The sequence below is a fragment of the Cetorhinus maximus genome, chromosome 19, assembly GCF_964194155.1.
Source record: "Cetorhinus maximus chromosome 19, sCetMax3.hap1.1, whole genome shotgun sequence".
Taxonomy (NCBI): Eukaryota; Metazoa; Chordata; class Chondrichthyes; order Lamniformes; family Cetorhinidae; genus Cetorhinus; species Cetorhinus maximus.
Window position 1 is genome coordinate 51,463,519 of NC_135897.1, and position 14,901 is coordinate 51,478,419.

At 41.5% G+C, this 14,901-nt stretch overlaps 1 protein-coding gene across 3 annotated transcripts in view; it reads left to right on the forward strand.

Moving 5' to 3' along the window:
* The window catches only part of LOC144693794 (uncharacterized), a 456,645-nt gene that overhangs the window by 238,620 nt on the left and 203,124 nt on the right, over positions 1-14,901 (forward strand). For all 3 annotated transcript variants that reach the window (XM_078563834.1, XM_078563835.1, XM_078563833.1), the window contains exons 10-11: positions 3,355-3,413; positions 4,069-4,133. In XM_078563834.1, the coding sequence (XP_078419960.1) occupies positions 3,355-3,413; positions 4,069-4,133 (124 nt within the window). The remainder of the gene's footprint in view (positions 1-3,354; positions 3,414-4,068; positions 4,134-14,901) is intronic.

A 14,901-nucleotide genomic window follows, 5' to 3' on the forward strand; every position in this document is an offset into this window, starting at 1 on the left:
ATAAATTTTCTTCTTCACCAGCTGGGCAGTGATCTGTTATAGCACCCGCCCAATTTTCATTCCGTTTATTTCAATGGAGTGAAAATCCAACAGGTTCTATCATGGGTGAACGATCTGTTCTGCTAGATCCTGCTCATGCAGTGAAAATGACATGTTAACCATGTAATAATCCCCCCTAAATCCCTCTGCTTCTCCACCTCCCTCTCCGCTCTCAAAGTTCATCCCCTAACCAAACTTTGGTCAACACTCCAATATCTCCTGCTTTGGCTTGCTGTACAGATTTCTTGATAATGCCCCATGATGCTTTCCTGTGCTCAAGGTGTTACGTAATTGCAAGTTGTTGTTATGCAAAGTTTGATATTATTTTAAGCTAAATAGTAAAACTTAGGGCATTTTGGGTTGGAGAGTAGGGATGGTGGAAGCGTGAGATTTTCACCACAGTGCATAATGAGGAATAGGAAGATGCAAAACTGAACTAACCAGTGGCACGAGTGTAAAATTACAGCACAACACGCATTCATTTATAGGCAGTTGCTATTATAAATGTCAATATAAGAATTAAAATGGCAAAAGGTGACACAAAAATGCAACAGGATCATGACAACAGGAAGTAAGGTTTTGTAGATGGGAAATGCATGCAAACATAAATGGTGGAATTTCCCACCACTACTCCCCTTCCAGAAACAGGCTGGGAGTCTGTTGTGAGGTAGGGGAGGGGGCAAAAGTTAAATCAGGTGGTTGCTGGAGGCGCCATGCCTGTCACCAAACCACTAGCTGAATTGTGGTAACTGAGGGTATAGCCCCTCCTGTTGTCTCTCAGGGGTTGCATGATGTTCTGTTAAGTCTCCAACCTGTGAGCCCTAAGTGCGGGCAATCCGGGGGGTGGGGTAGGGTGGGGCTTCCTGATAAGAGTCCTGATCGAGTGTTTACCACCTGAAAATCTCTCTGTAATAAAGTTTAGTTGTTTCTTGTTGAAACCTGTCCACTCTGTTGAGTCATTACATGAATCCTAGCGGCCTTGTTGCAGGCTGCTTGTGGGAGGTCAGGAGTCCTTCCTGTTCGGGCACTCTAGTCCGTAACCCTAACCCTAACCCCCTCCACCCCCACCCCCACCCCATGGTACTACTCACCCTTGTGAGTTTCCCCTTTGCACTCTTAGGGATGAATTTTGCCGTCAGCGAGCAGGGGGCGGGGCCCGCTCGCCAATGCGCAAGTCATCCTGCCCCATTTAAATTTTCAGGAAGGCGGGGGCACAGAAAAATCAGCTGCGGGCCCGCTAACCTGTAAATGGCCAATTGAGGCCATTGACAGGATCATTGAAACACTTAAAGGACCTGCCCGTCCAGCGTTAAAGTTGACGGGCAGACCGGGAGCCCTGGCGGGAACTGGAAAAACATGAAACCTCATCCACCAGCGGGATGAGGTTTCATGTAGGGATTTAAAAAGTTTTAGTGTAATTTATTAACATGTCTCATCTCATTGTCACATGAGGGGGACATGTTAAGGATTTTTTTTCTATTTTTAAAGTTTTTAAAACTGTCAGCGATCTCCCTGAGGCAGCACTTAGCCTCAGGAAATGTGTGCTCTTTTGTGCGCATGCGTGAAAGAGCGCACACTCGCTTTTGGGGAATCCCCCCACCCCTGCCCGCACAGGAAGCGCATAGCGCTTCTCAGCGGACGTCATGTAAAATGGTGGCGGGGTCCGCTTCTCCAGCAGGGATCGGCTCCCCGCCCGCCGGAGATTGGGTCGGACCCGCCCGCCCAGCAGGCAAAAAATTCTGCCCTCAATCTATGCCCGTCACCTACCTCATCAAGACCTGCCAGCAGTGATTGGCCAGCAGTCTTTGAAGGCGGGAATTCCTCCCAGGTAAGGGCAGAAGTCTCACCCTGAGCTAGTTAATGGCCTGACAGCCAGAAAATCTACTTGGTGCTTTCCGGCCATTCGGTTGTGGGCTTGCCCCTGACATTTAAGCCCAGGTGGGGCCACCAACTCCATATAAAATTGCACCCCAAGATTTTTAATAAATTACATATATATCATTTTGGTATAGAGGGATAGGAAGAAATTAGGAATTTATTCTCCTCATAGTTAGTAAAGCATACATTAGGTGCAAACCAATTCATACTATGCTACTTGTGAAGAAAAACTTGTACTTGAATTTAACATTCACAAACTAAGAAATCATAAGCCATTTTGTGATTAGCATGTTTTGTTATGAGGAAAAAAGACAAAACTAAAATTTCCTCAGACCAAAAACAAATAGCCTATAGAAAATATATGTTCAAATATTAAATATTTAAATAAATGATGAAGCATGGACTTCCCTACGTTTTCAAATTCAATATGCCAAAGTTTTATTACTGTGTTAATTAAGTTTTCAAATGTTTGTGTTTGAATGTTTTCTCAGAAAAAACAATTGTAAATTAAGCTCAAAGAAATGTTCAGACAATTTTATTTACAAATTACATCATTAAAATGACAAAAGAGTCTTATCTTAAAATGTTAGATAAAAACATTCAAAACAAATCTTGCTGAGAGCCATGGGACCAAGCTTAGTTGTCAGTTTATCCACGCAATGGGCAGTTGATGGGTGGATTATGCCCAGCACCTGCCCATTGGAACTGCCATGAGGCCTGAACTACAAAGGGACCAGATCTCATTTACATCTAGCCAGCACTCTGAGGCAGTTCTCCAATTGGGATGGGCAGAAATCAGCCAACACCCATGCAGAACAGACCGGCAGTTAGAGAATAGCAGGAGGTGATACCCAATGGGGCTGTGCACGGCCAACAGGAAATCAGACCAAAACCTGCACCTCCTGACCCTGCAAAAATAATTGTAAAAAATTGTTGGGCCATCTTTGGAGTGGCCTTCCTTTAAGGATTGTTGGTTAGGCCATTCAATGCCAGAATAAATGGACAGAACATCAGCTGCACAAGCTGCACCTATTTGTACCTTAAAGTTGCAATTGTGTCCAATGTACATCATAGGACCGTGAGTTGCATATAACAAGTGACCAATGGCATGTACAGGCAAGGGCTCCTGTCACCCTTCACAGGACTCTACTCATGGTGGCAGTGGCCAGTGTGCCAATGCTAATGGAGTGGTAAGTATCCCAACATTATTTTCAGACTGCTATGCTATCTCCATCAGGCGCAGGCACTTAAAGTTGATAGCAACAATAATAAAATTATCTCCGTAAGTCGATAGTTTTACTACAAGACTTAATTTAAATTAATTCTGTGGAGTCCATGGATATTCATTGGTCTGGTATCTGAATGGATGCTCTGCTTTGTACTCGACCAACATAAACCAGTATTTTTTAATACATTTCATGTTTCTTTCCCCCCCAGGAGGCATTGTAAATGTGATGCCAATGCTATTTTCTGAGATTTCACAAAACAGGTCCCAGGTAGGAATTAAGTTTATTTAAATATATTTTCTGGACATTTGTTATATAATAGCCAGCAGTCTCTTATTATACATATTGCTAACTCACTTGTTTGTAGTTTGGAAATTCTGACCTCCAAGTATATTTATCACATGTAAAATGAGCTTCCTTTGGCTGTCATATAATATTGAAAGTGAGGTATCTCAGCCAGGAAAATGTGACACTAATTTAAAACAAAAAATGTAAAAGTATCAGAAAATCACACAGAACATGACTTGTGACTGTAAACTGATGACTGATTGTAGGAAAGATTGACTTTCTAAATACCAGAAACTTCCTATGTTGCAAAGAAATATGCTGACATGATAAATAAGAAATGACTATTCCTTTATTCATGTTTAAGTTGCATTTTATATTGCATTATAATTTCTATTGTCAGTATGCAAGATGTAACTCTGTAGTACCATTATACTCACATCTTTAGGATAAAGATTTGTGTGATTGAATTCAAGCATCATCCATTGGTGACACCAACATAACCATAAATGTTATGCATGGCTGCAAATTATTGATCTTCTGTTACTTTAAGACTTAATGCACTTGTTTTGTTGTTGCTGAGTGTTCTTGTACTTAATTTTGCAGGAGATAAAACGTTCTGTTTCTTTTCTTGTATAAGGTAATGTGGTTCCGCCGAGCTGTCACTGGAGGACTCACTACTTGTGCTATACTGAATATTCTCTGGTAGGCCTTCAAATATATGTTGTGTGAAATTGAAATGGTTTATTTTTGAAGCAATTAATAAACCACATAAATGTGGATTGGTCCTGTAAATCAGCAAAATTGGACTTTATATATAATTAAATATATATATATTTATAATAAAATATATATAATTAAATATAAAAACAATAAATTTGAGATGACGATGAAATACTGACAAAAAATCCTCTATCTGCGACCTCAGCTGTTTAACCTTCAAACATAATATCAGCTGTTGAAACTACAAAAAGTTAGAAATTAGCTGCCAATTCATAGGGCGCAACAGGTAGGCCTGAGGCCCAATATTGGGTGTCTAATCAGACTATTTTTTTTGAAAGGCCAGCTGTTTGACTGCTAGAATATTTTTTTCTTTGGCCTCCATTGCTCCCTGTTGTTAGATGCTACTGGATTTTTCTCAGCTTCTGTGTGTACATCCTGCCCCTTTCTAGTTTGGCACATCCTGTGGCCTGTTCTAGACTCCAAAAACTCCACAAAGCCCCTAGATTATTCCTGATGTAGAATGTTGCTGGAGTTTGACTCTCTAATTTTGTAAACAGTTTTGTAATCAACTCACTATTTAGATGAGCCAAAGTTCATTCATTCTCTCTTGTCCTTACAAATCAGCGTATGCCATATTCTGAATTCTGTAATGATTTTCAATATTTACAGGCGATTAGGTTTTCTATTTTTACCATCAGTTGTGACAAGACAGGAATTGTTATCACTGAATATCATTTTTTAGGAATGAAATTTTCAGTGAACTTTGAAAGACCTTTTCACTCAAACCATATAGACCACTAGCGTTTATTTGTCATTTATTAATGTCACTTCAAAATGATTTAAATTGGCCCCATGCAGATGGTTGCAAGTTGCCGGGATCTCAGGTCACTGCAGGTATTCTCTGATATTAAATATAGATTCTAATTAGATCTGGCAGTGATTTTTTTTTCATGCTCATATTAAGTTACATGGAGCATAGATCAATGTATAATCATGTCTTTGTGTTGGGGGGTCAATTTGAGTATTTTCCAGCATGATGGTTTACTTTAAGTAAAAGGTTTGTGTAAGTGTGATGGATGAGTCCTCCAGTTACAAAAACAAAAGGCTGGATGGTTTCCAGAAGCACTCACCTTCCATTAGATATTTATTGTTACATGTAATAGCTCTGCGAAGGAACCAGAAAATATAATTTGTCACAATAATGATTTTGGGTGTTGATTTTACATTTTGTAGTCAATCACTTTCCAAGTACTGTATTTTGTGCCTTTGTGTCTGGAATAATATTATGCTGACACCGTGGAAAATTAAATACATTCCAAAGGTAAACATGCAGAATAATTCTTAGCAAAATTGTTCCATTGTTCTCCAAACCAATAGTTTTTTTAAAAAAAATACAATAACTGTACAGGTACTTAAAACAGTTACATTTTAAGGCGACATGAGCAATGCTCACTCTCACAAGCAACAAGCACAGGTCAGAGAATAAGAGCAACACAGTTAATGGAGTGGGGGGTGGGGACGGGGGTTGCTGTCTGCCTTGAACAGTTAGAATATAGACACGTATGAGCAGTTTGATCTGCGCTGGTTGTAGTTGAGATTTCTCTGAACTTACAATTAAATCTCTCCAAAAGGCACTGTTTCTAATGAATGTTATGTAACATCCTGGGAGGGAGCTGTGGTCAGCCAATCATCCAGATTGGACAGTAATGTAGTGCATTTGCTGCGTCAAATCCATGAACTCCACTCTCCATCACTGATTCCATCCACCTCTCTGCCGTAGTCTCAGACTGAACCAGATCTCAGTTTCCTTTTCAACATCCCATTGAGCTTCCAACCCTATATACTCATCACTAAAACAGCGTACTTCCACCTTCATAAAGTTGCCTGCCTTTTCCCCTGCTTAGACCTCCTGCCACTGAAACCTTCACACTTGACAATTCCAATTTTCTTGTGTCTGCACCCACCTCATTCACCTTCTGTAAACTTCAACTCGTCCACATCTGATGCCTATATCCTGACCAGTCACTCCCCGCCCCTCCACTTGCTAACCTATATTAGCTACCAGCCCCTCTATGCCTTTGATTTAAAATTCTAATCCTAGTGTTTAAATGCTTTCATGTCCTAATTTTGCTGTGTTATGGAATCTCCTTATCTTGCACTTGTATACATTTTGAACTAAACATGAAAGCTGATAAAGGAAAATTTTAAATTGATGAAAAGTAGATTTTTCAGTTATTGAGTTGGAGTTTTGTCAGAGCAGTGGAGGCCCCAGTGATGGGCCCGAAAGCTGCGTGGGCAGTTTGTGGAATCCCCAGCTGCATTTTTTCAGCCATTCGGCAGCTAATTGGTTGCCATTGGGGCTCCCATCCCTTAAAGGATGAGAGTCTGCCTCCAAGAGCTGCCAGCCAATTGTAGAATCAGCAGCTCAGTAGCCCCAATGGGAGCAGTGGCCACTGCTAGGACTGCACCTAGCAAAGAGAACACCATGAATGTGAGGAATCAGTGAGTGAGGTCAGAGGGTTGCCAAGGCCAGTCAGGCAGGCCCCGGTGATGATGGGTTTGGGAGTTGGTGAGGGCAGTAGTGTTGTTGCCATGGTGACAGCCATTGTCTTTGTGGCAATGATGAGAGTGCCTGATTAGGTGGGTCCCCGCCAGAGACCACAGAGAAGCTTCCAAGGTTTAATCAGCTAATCTCCCCTTATGGCAGAAGACCCACCCCCTCACTGGTGAAAGGTCTGCAGCAGTGAGAAGAGGCCCGTAATTGGCCACTTAGGTGGCTGAATTGGCCTCTGGGCATGAGAGCTGTCCTCCACCTGCTATATGCCATGGTGGCATGTGATGTGTGCTCCAGCCTCTGCCTTTCCTCACCATTTTATAGGCTTCCCATCTTCCAAACCTTCTCTTGATGGCTGGTAAAATCCAGCCCATCCAGTCCGCAGATTCACCATTGCACCTGGGTACTGGCCCAAGAACATCTCTTGTTATATGTTTAGGATTTTCATTGAGAACACTAGGAGTTGGATTTTCAACTTTCCACTATAGGCCTAGAACCAACTTCCACTGAAAATCTCCACTCCTCTGACTTTGACCTTTTGTGCGTCTCCCTTATTCACCATACCTCATTATTTTCCCCTATTTTGACCCCTTTTGCTCATTGCCTTATTTTCACTACAGCTAGGCTGCCAGTCAAAGAGAAGATTCAATCTACAGTGTGGAGATTTACTAGAAAAAATCTATAGAATCCATAACAATGATTGGATCTTTGCTTAACCCTAAATTTCGGTTCTGCATTGAACCTTGTTTACCAATTGATTAATTTATTATTGATGGAACAGCTGCCATTTCTTGAAATTTAATAAGGCCTCAGAGTACCAGTATTCTCTGATAGAGGTACTGAAGGGGTTTGGCAGGAATATCAAAAGCTGAAGCAAACAATTGGAAATGCTGAGGATTAGTCATGTACTTTAGGGTTGTCTGGAATAATCAGTTTTAGACTTCATCTAGACAAAATGGGTAACAAATGTAAGGAGGAAACCACAATTTTTTTATCATGTCCTATTATTATATGACTTCTTGAACAAAACAGCTGTTCCCTTACCCTTCAAAAAACTGGAGCACCTTTTTTCTATTAATGATTCTTCGGCTATCCCACAAACACTGGCTTATCCTAACTTTGAGATGAAGCAAAGTCCAGTGACACATTTGTGTACCAGTGTGAAATTCAATAATTAACCAATGAATTGTTCCATGTACAAAAAATATTTTGTACAGCGATTCCTGCAAACAAAAGTAAATGTCACTGGGAACTAGCATTCCAATGGAATTACTGTAAAAGTGCATAAAATTTGATAAACAGTCAACAACTGTAGTAATCTGCATATAGGGATAGATTTTCAACTTGCCTGCTGGAAATCAATGAAAAGTGGGCATTTTCCACATAGGATGACTGATCTGCAATGCCAGTTTTACACCTAGGGGGAAAAGTTGAAGTGTTGTGTTCTCATTGTAGTGTTCTCAATGTAAATCCTAAACACAGAAAAAGAGATTTTCCTGGATCTGTATCCAAGAGCGATGGTGAGTCAGCACACTGGAAATCTGCTCCAGAAGTACATCTACTTAACAAAATGTTCCCTTATTAACTTTTGCATACAGCTCAAAATATATAAAAGTTTAAAATGAGCATCGATCTTTATTAGAAGCCTGCACAGATAAAAATTGTCTTTCCCTATGTGCACTTGGAATGAATAGCACTGTCCAGATTATATAGTTAAAATGTGTCATGAATTCTATCCAACTTCTACAGTGTCCTATGCAAAATGGTACTTTAAAATAGATGCTGTAGCAAATGCACTTTTTAAACAAAAGTGTACTGGCTGAAATACAGAGGTTAGTGTAAGTGTGAATAACATTTTGAATGCAGATGTTGTGATCTGCGATACTGGGACTTTTTCCTTTAGAACTGAAAAAATTAAGAGATGACTTAATGAAGGTTTTTAAATTTACGAAGGGTTATGATAGAGCTGATGAGTAAACTCGGGATAGTTTTCCACATTCACCCAAAACGGGTGCAGTTGTTAGCATGTTACAGCTGCTCGCTTCATTGGGAAGCCGGAACCATTTTCAGGTTTGGGCCTCATTGGAACATAGTCAGCAAGCTTCCTAATGCTCAACAAATGCAAGTGAACAGCTTGCCAGACTGGGGGAGCTGGAAATCTGGAAAATCGGAGCCTACACGTGACTCCAGACCCATAACAACGTGGTTGACTCTTCAGCGCCTTCTGAAATGGCCTAGCAAGCCATTCACTTCAAGGGCAATTAGTGATGCCCATATCCCATGAAAGAATAAATAAAATTAAGAAATCCACTTATGTGATTTTTCAGTCCATTAATGATTGGGCTGGTGTTTCTGTCAAGTTCTTGGATGTTCCATGTGTGCACTTTCCAATGGGAGTCTATTATCGTTTATTACAAGGCAAATGAACAGTGATGAAATACCCAAAATTAATGACTTATGTCCCTAGTTCACCAAGGATAATAAAGGAGCTAAAAGTGTACTGATTACAGTATCAACTGGTACTGGCACTGGTGCTTTTTTTGATCTTGCAGTGTGAAGAAATTTTGAGGAGTAATTATCGGAGTTATAAAAGAGGTTTTGAGGGCTTTTTTCTGCTCATCACCTGGAGAGAGGTAACCTTGTCTCTTACAGTCTAATGCCTGTAATACCATTAGGAAACTTTTCCATCTGCCCTACAACATAAGAGGTTCTGGGTAATTGTTATCACCCAGCAGTTGGTAAAGCTGAGTTATTTAAAAATCATGGAGGGAAACTTTAAACAACTATCATAACCTATATTTTTATTTTTGTATGTTTGAGATGCAGCTCTAAATTCAGAAATAGGACCAGTCCTCGAGAGGTTTTTTTTATATTAAACTAAATGAAACATTTTATTAAGTTACAACACATTAAACACATACAAATGGCTACAAATTACTACAATCATAACTTTTAACAAATTCCCAAACTAATCTCCATTAAGGCAACAACAACCCATAGACTTTGAGCAGACACTAGGCAAAGCATTTTCACCTTACAAATTCAAAATGAGGTTCCTTTCACTTTGGTTCTTGTGGAGACAGTTGTAGGCTTACAGCTGCTTTGATCTTACATTGCCTCTGCCCTTCACATACAAAACTTCTGTCTGTTATACCCAACACAGCTCATTGAATGTAAATTCTCATTGTATCACCAGCCCTTTGAACTCCACCTCTTCTAACAATACCTTTTATAGTACCAATTTTATTAGTAATATAAACATATTGCTTGGTCTGTACTAGCTAGGTGCCAGATTTCACCCCACCTCTTGAATACTCTATTCAAAAAAATGCAAATACATCTACCTCTCTTACATCTCAAAACTAGTACCCATCAAAGCACCCAGACTAGCTGTCTTTAATCCAATTAAGACACACCCACAGACTAAACCTCTATTTTAAAAGAAAAATATTTTCCAATAATATATACATTAATAGCTTCATGACAGTAATAGATATGGAACTCCCAATATGCATTCGCAAATGTGTGATTTTATTAAAGAAGTAGAAATACAGAATGAGGAAAGGAGGGTGAGGTAGAATTTAAGAAAGGTCATGGGAAAACTGTGCCGCCTTCTGCCTGAAAATCTGCAGCTAATATCATCTACTGGGACCAGTACACGTAACAGCACTGAACTTTTATGATCCTGCTCTGTCTAATTGTTTCTTTTTTTATTTGTTATTAGGATATGGGTAACACTGCCAGCACAATATTAATTGCTTGTTCCTAGTTCCCTAGAGGACATTCAGATTGAGTCAGCTACATAGTATAGGACTGATCTCTCGTGTAAGACAAACCGTAGAGGAGTTACAGGCTGTCCTCCCTGGAAAACGGTAGTGAACCAGTTGGCATTTTACAACAGTCCAGCAGCTTTCATGGTCATTTTCTGTTGCTAACTCTTAAAGTTCACAACCTGCCAACTGTGGGATCTGAACGCGACTTCAGTACCATAACCACTAGTTTACTGTACTCATATCAGTCAACATACTGTCCAGGCATGTATTCATCAAGTCACTAAAGGGCAATTCATTCCACTTGGTATTAATATCAGACAGCAGCACAATACAGCCATACATCCTGCCCTCCTTGAGGTTTTCAACGAAGCATCTGGAGAAATCGAATTGTCTTTTGAGTGGCATAATGTATCCCTTGCAGCCATGATCACTACCCCTCAGAGGGTTGCAAGACCAGCTGAACTGTGCTAAAACAATACATTTGCTTCTACCAAAATCCTGTCTCCCAGTTTCCTGGCCTCCAGTGGGAAGAAAGATGAAATCATTGACTATGGGGAACAGTGCTGCTGTCATCTGGTTGATGCAGATATGCACAGCTGATTGATTAATGTTGCCAAATCTATCTGCTGCAGGCTGGAATGACTGCACTCCATAAAACTTCAGGAAAATCATGATGATGGGTGGTTAAATTAAATCTGTCAATTATGATCATGATTTGTAATAGCCCACCAATTAAATATTGTATTGTAATTCAACTGCCAGGATTATAATAAGAGTAAGTACATTTGCATTTTTCAAAGTAAAAGCTTGACACAAGACACATACAGTATTAGGACTGTTAAATTATTCTGTGCTGCTCTGCATATAATAGTCTGACCCTAATTAAGTATGTCACTGAAAAATGGGAGTAGAATATGATCTAAGCTTGGTTCTAGTGTTTAATTAAAATTGATCCATCAAACATGGTGTCTGAACTGCTCAGATTGTTATCTCCTCAAACAAATCAATGAGAATGAGAGTAAAATTGTCACTGAGTGCTATCATAGCAAATTTTCATCTTAACAAATGTAGCGTTGTTTACCTATACTGTCACATAGGGCAAAATTTTTCCAGCCTCATGGAGATGGGGTTGGAGGTTTGTGTGGGGGGAGGTCGTGTTGGTGCATGAAGAGGGGCAGGAGGAAAATGAAGGGGAGCCACATTGGGACAGTTTCCTGATGCATTTCCGCCATCAGGAAAGTTTCCCAGATGTGGGCCGGGATGTGGATCAGCTGCCTACTCCACAGAGACGGTCAAATTAATTAAAATAATTAGGTTCCAACTAGGTACAATTTTTCAGGCTTGTTGCAATTTTACTGGCAGCAGAGCTGCCCTCCTCCCACTCCCCTGCTGGGGAGGTCACCATCTCAATGGAGACAGCCTCCCTACAAGAAGGCTTGGGAGTGGGAGATGGTTCATCAGAGCCAAGGCTCCTTACCTCTTTGATGGGGCCACAGGAAGGAAAAGTTGCTCCCGTGGCACCAACGATTCCATCCCTGCCCACCACCCCCCACCCCCAAGATGGCTTTTCCCTCCATTTTGCAAAGCTTACCCTCAACCACCTCTAAAATATTTAATTATTTTTACTTTCTCAGACTTGCATCAGCAGTGCCCTCCTCTGTCGGTAGGGCTGTTGAAGCTGTAGAGCTGACAGCCGTGTAATTGGACTGGCAGCATCGTTAGTCCACCCGCTGTACTTAATAGGAAGGCAAGTGCGGAGGCGCCCAATTAAGAGCCTGTCTCCAGGAAACTAGCTCCGCTGGTCTGATTGCCAGCAAGTGCAGGCTGAGGGACCCCACTTAGCTCTGACACCAGGGTTCGTGATAAAATCCTGCCCATATGCCCGTGGATTCAATGCTGTTATTATGATCCAATCTATTTAGTGATCACATCTATTGACATCTGGTTATCAAGGAATTATTTTATAAAAAGTGCTCATTATTTTTAACAAAACCGTTTGCGGCTGTTCAACAACGGTGATGATATATTTACAAATTGTCAAGATACTGTGAATGTTACATTTAAAGTCTTAGGGCAGAATTATCATCCTGGGCTGGCATGAAAATTCACTTAATTGGCCAGAATGGATGTTTGCTCACACCATCCCACCCTCAGATCATTTTCTCAGAGGTCTAGAACGAGGGGGGCAGAAGGTCTACCCATCTGTAAGTGGGGGGTAGACAATTGAGGTAAGTAAATGGCCAATTAAGGCAAATTATCAGAGGTTGACAACCCCCCCACCCCCCCCCCCCAACCTCCAAACTGCCTTGGACTGGCTGGGGCAGCCCAGCACTCCAGGCAGGCTTTGAGGCTTTATCTGCCTGCTGCCTGTCTGCCTGCCTGCTGCAACACCAGCCACTGGCCACCCCGGGGTTTCCCTTTTCAACAGACACAAGCTCCTGGCATTGCCTGAGCCTGAAAGAAGCCACACATAATTCAGTGTCCCACTTTTATTTTGAGTATTATTGGAGTTTCACCCTCCACACGGGTAGCCTGGAAGATGTGGCCATTTTTGAATTGAAAGGTTGCTTTGATGTTGCTATGAAGGCACCTCAAGTTGGAGGTACCCTCATTCTAACCCCTTCTGAGCTGGAGGTCCTCCTGTTGACCCTCCAGATTTGAGAGCCCACCAGCTGTCCTTAATTGGAGGCCTTTGGCCACTAACTTGTCAGTTCAGGGGAACTCACTGCCAGGTAACTGTTCCCCACATGGTGTGGGTCGGGACTCCCATTTGACCCTCACGTGGGTGTCCTGACCCAAAAGCCTGTGCTTAATATTTTCTTTTCTTTTGGTAGAAACATTTGTCACTTCAGAGGGGTAAAAAGGCAGTCCATGTCTTCAAAAGGACAATGGCACCACCCAACCCCTGTCACGGCATTGTAAGTGAGGTAATCAATACCAATTGTTGCATTCAGTTAAAATTGCATTTAGATCAGGTGATGATTGGACCCGGGCTTGCATGTGTAATTCAGTTGCCATTTTAAAGTCATACTTTTTGTACTTTTTATATATTCATTTGATTTTATATTATTACTTAAAGATAAGAAGCAAAATGTGCAGTAATCTGGGAAACAGAGAAGTAGGCTGAGATTTCACAGGGCAGCAATAGCCCTGTCCACTGGTCTGAAAGTTGGGGACACCCCTGCTTTGGCTGGTTTCGGAGCCATGATCCAATTAAAACATTTTTTTTCCTGACAACCAGTGTCAATAAGTGTCTCTTTATACCACCTCTTTTTGCAACCAATAAACTAATTAACTGCCCCATGTGAAAGAGGCAGGATTAACCCAATGTAACCAAAACAAAAACTTTAAAGAAAACTTAAAAATGTGATTTCTAGTGTCGATGGTGCACACCAGCATCCCTGGCACCTATCAATTATGGAAGCCTGACCCAATTTTACATGCACCAGGCAATTAACTGCCTGGCATGAGGCTCTTGTCCCTTTAAGGGTCAATGTGACACCCCTCAAGAGTTATCAGCCAATCAGGAGCTCTGGCCACAACTGGGGCTGCGACCAGGCAGGAGCAGCGTCGTGGAGCAGTTCCCAGAATGGACATGAGTGTCATCATGGTTGCCAGGGCCAGTCAGGCAGGTCCCAGTGAGGCGGTGATTGATGAGGCAATGTAATGGTGTTTCTGTGGAGGTGGTGCTTGATGTTGGGGGCCGCTCCGTGGACCACAGGGTGCCCAATTAGGATGGATATCCCTCTTGAGCCCACAAGAAAGCCAGCAGGGTATATCTGCAATCTCACACTGATGGAGGGCCCCTGACACTGGTGAAATGCCAGTGAAAGGAGGTTTTTATGTAACCTTAATTGGCCATTGAGGGCTTCAATTAGCCACTGGGTGAGAGGGCTGCCTGCCACCTTCCTCAGCTAAAATGCCAGTGGCGGCTGCAAGGCAATGGACATGCCATGCCCGCCCCCTCCCAGCATAGCCTGAGGCCCATAAAACCCCAGCTGTGGAGTTAGCTGGAGAACAGGAGTTTCTCTACAACAGGTTTCACAACCTTTTTGCTTCTGAGGCTCCACTCCCATATTATAAAAATTCCACACACCCTCTGTCACATGACGAAAGTATTTTTTTCTGTATAAAAATTAGTGATATCATTACATATATTTATTATTATTTGTTTTACTTAATTAATTTGAAACTTCTTGCTTTTCATTGCCCATGACCTCACCCTTCCCTGTACTTATAACCTCCTCCAGCCCCTACAACCATCCAGAATCTCTGCCCTACTCCAGTTAAGCCCTCAGTACTAGTCGTAGGATGACACCTTCATGTTATAAAGCTCTAAACCCTACAAACAAGAAGAGTTAATATTTGTACTAAGTCCATAAAATACCTTATGCAACCTACCCAATTTCAGAACTGGTTACCC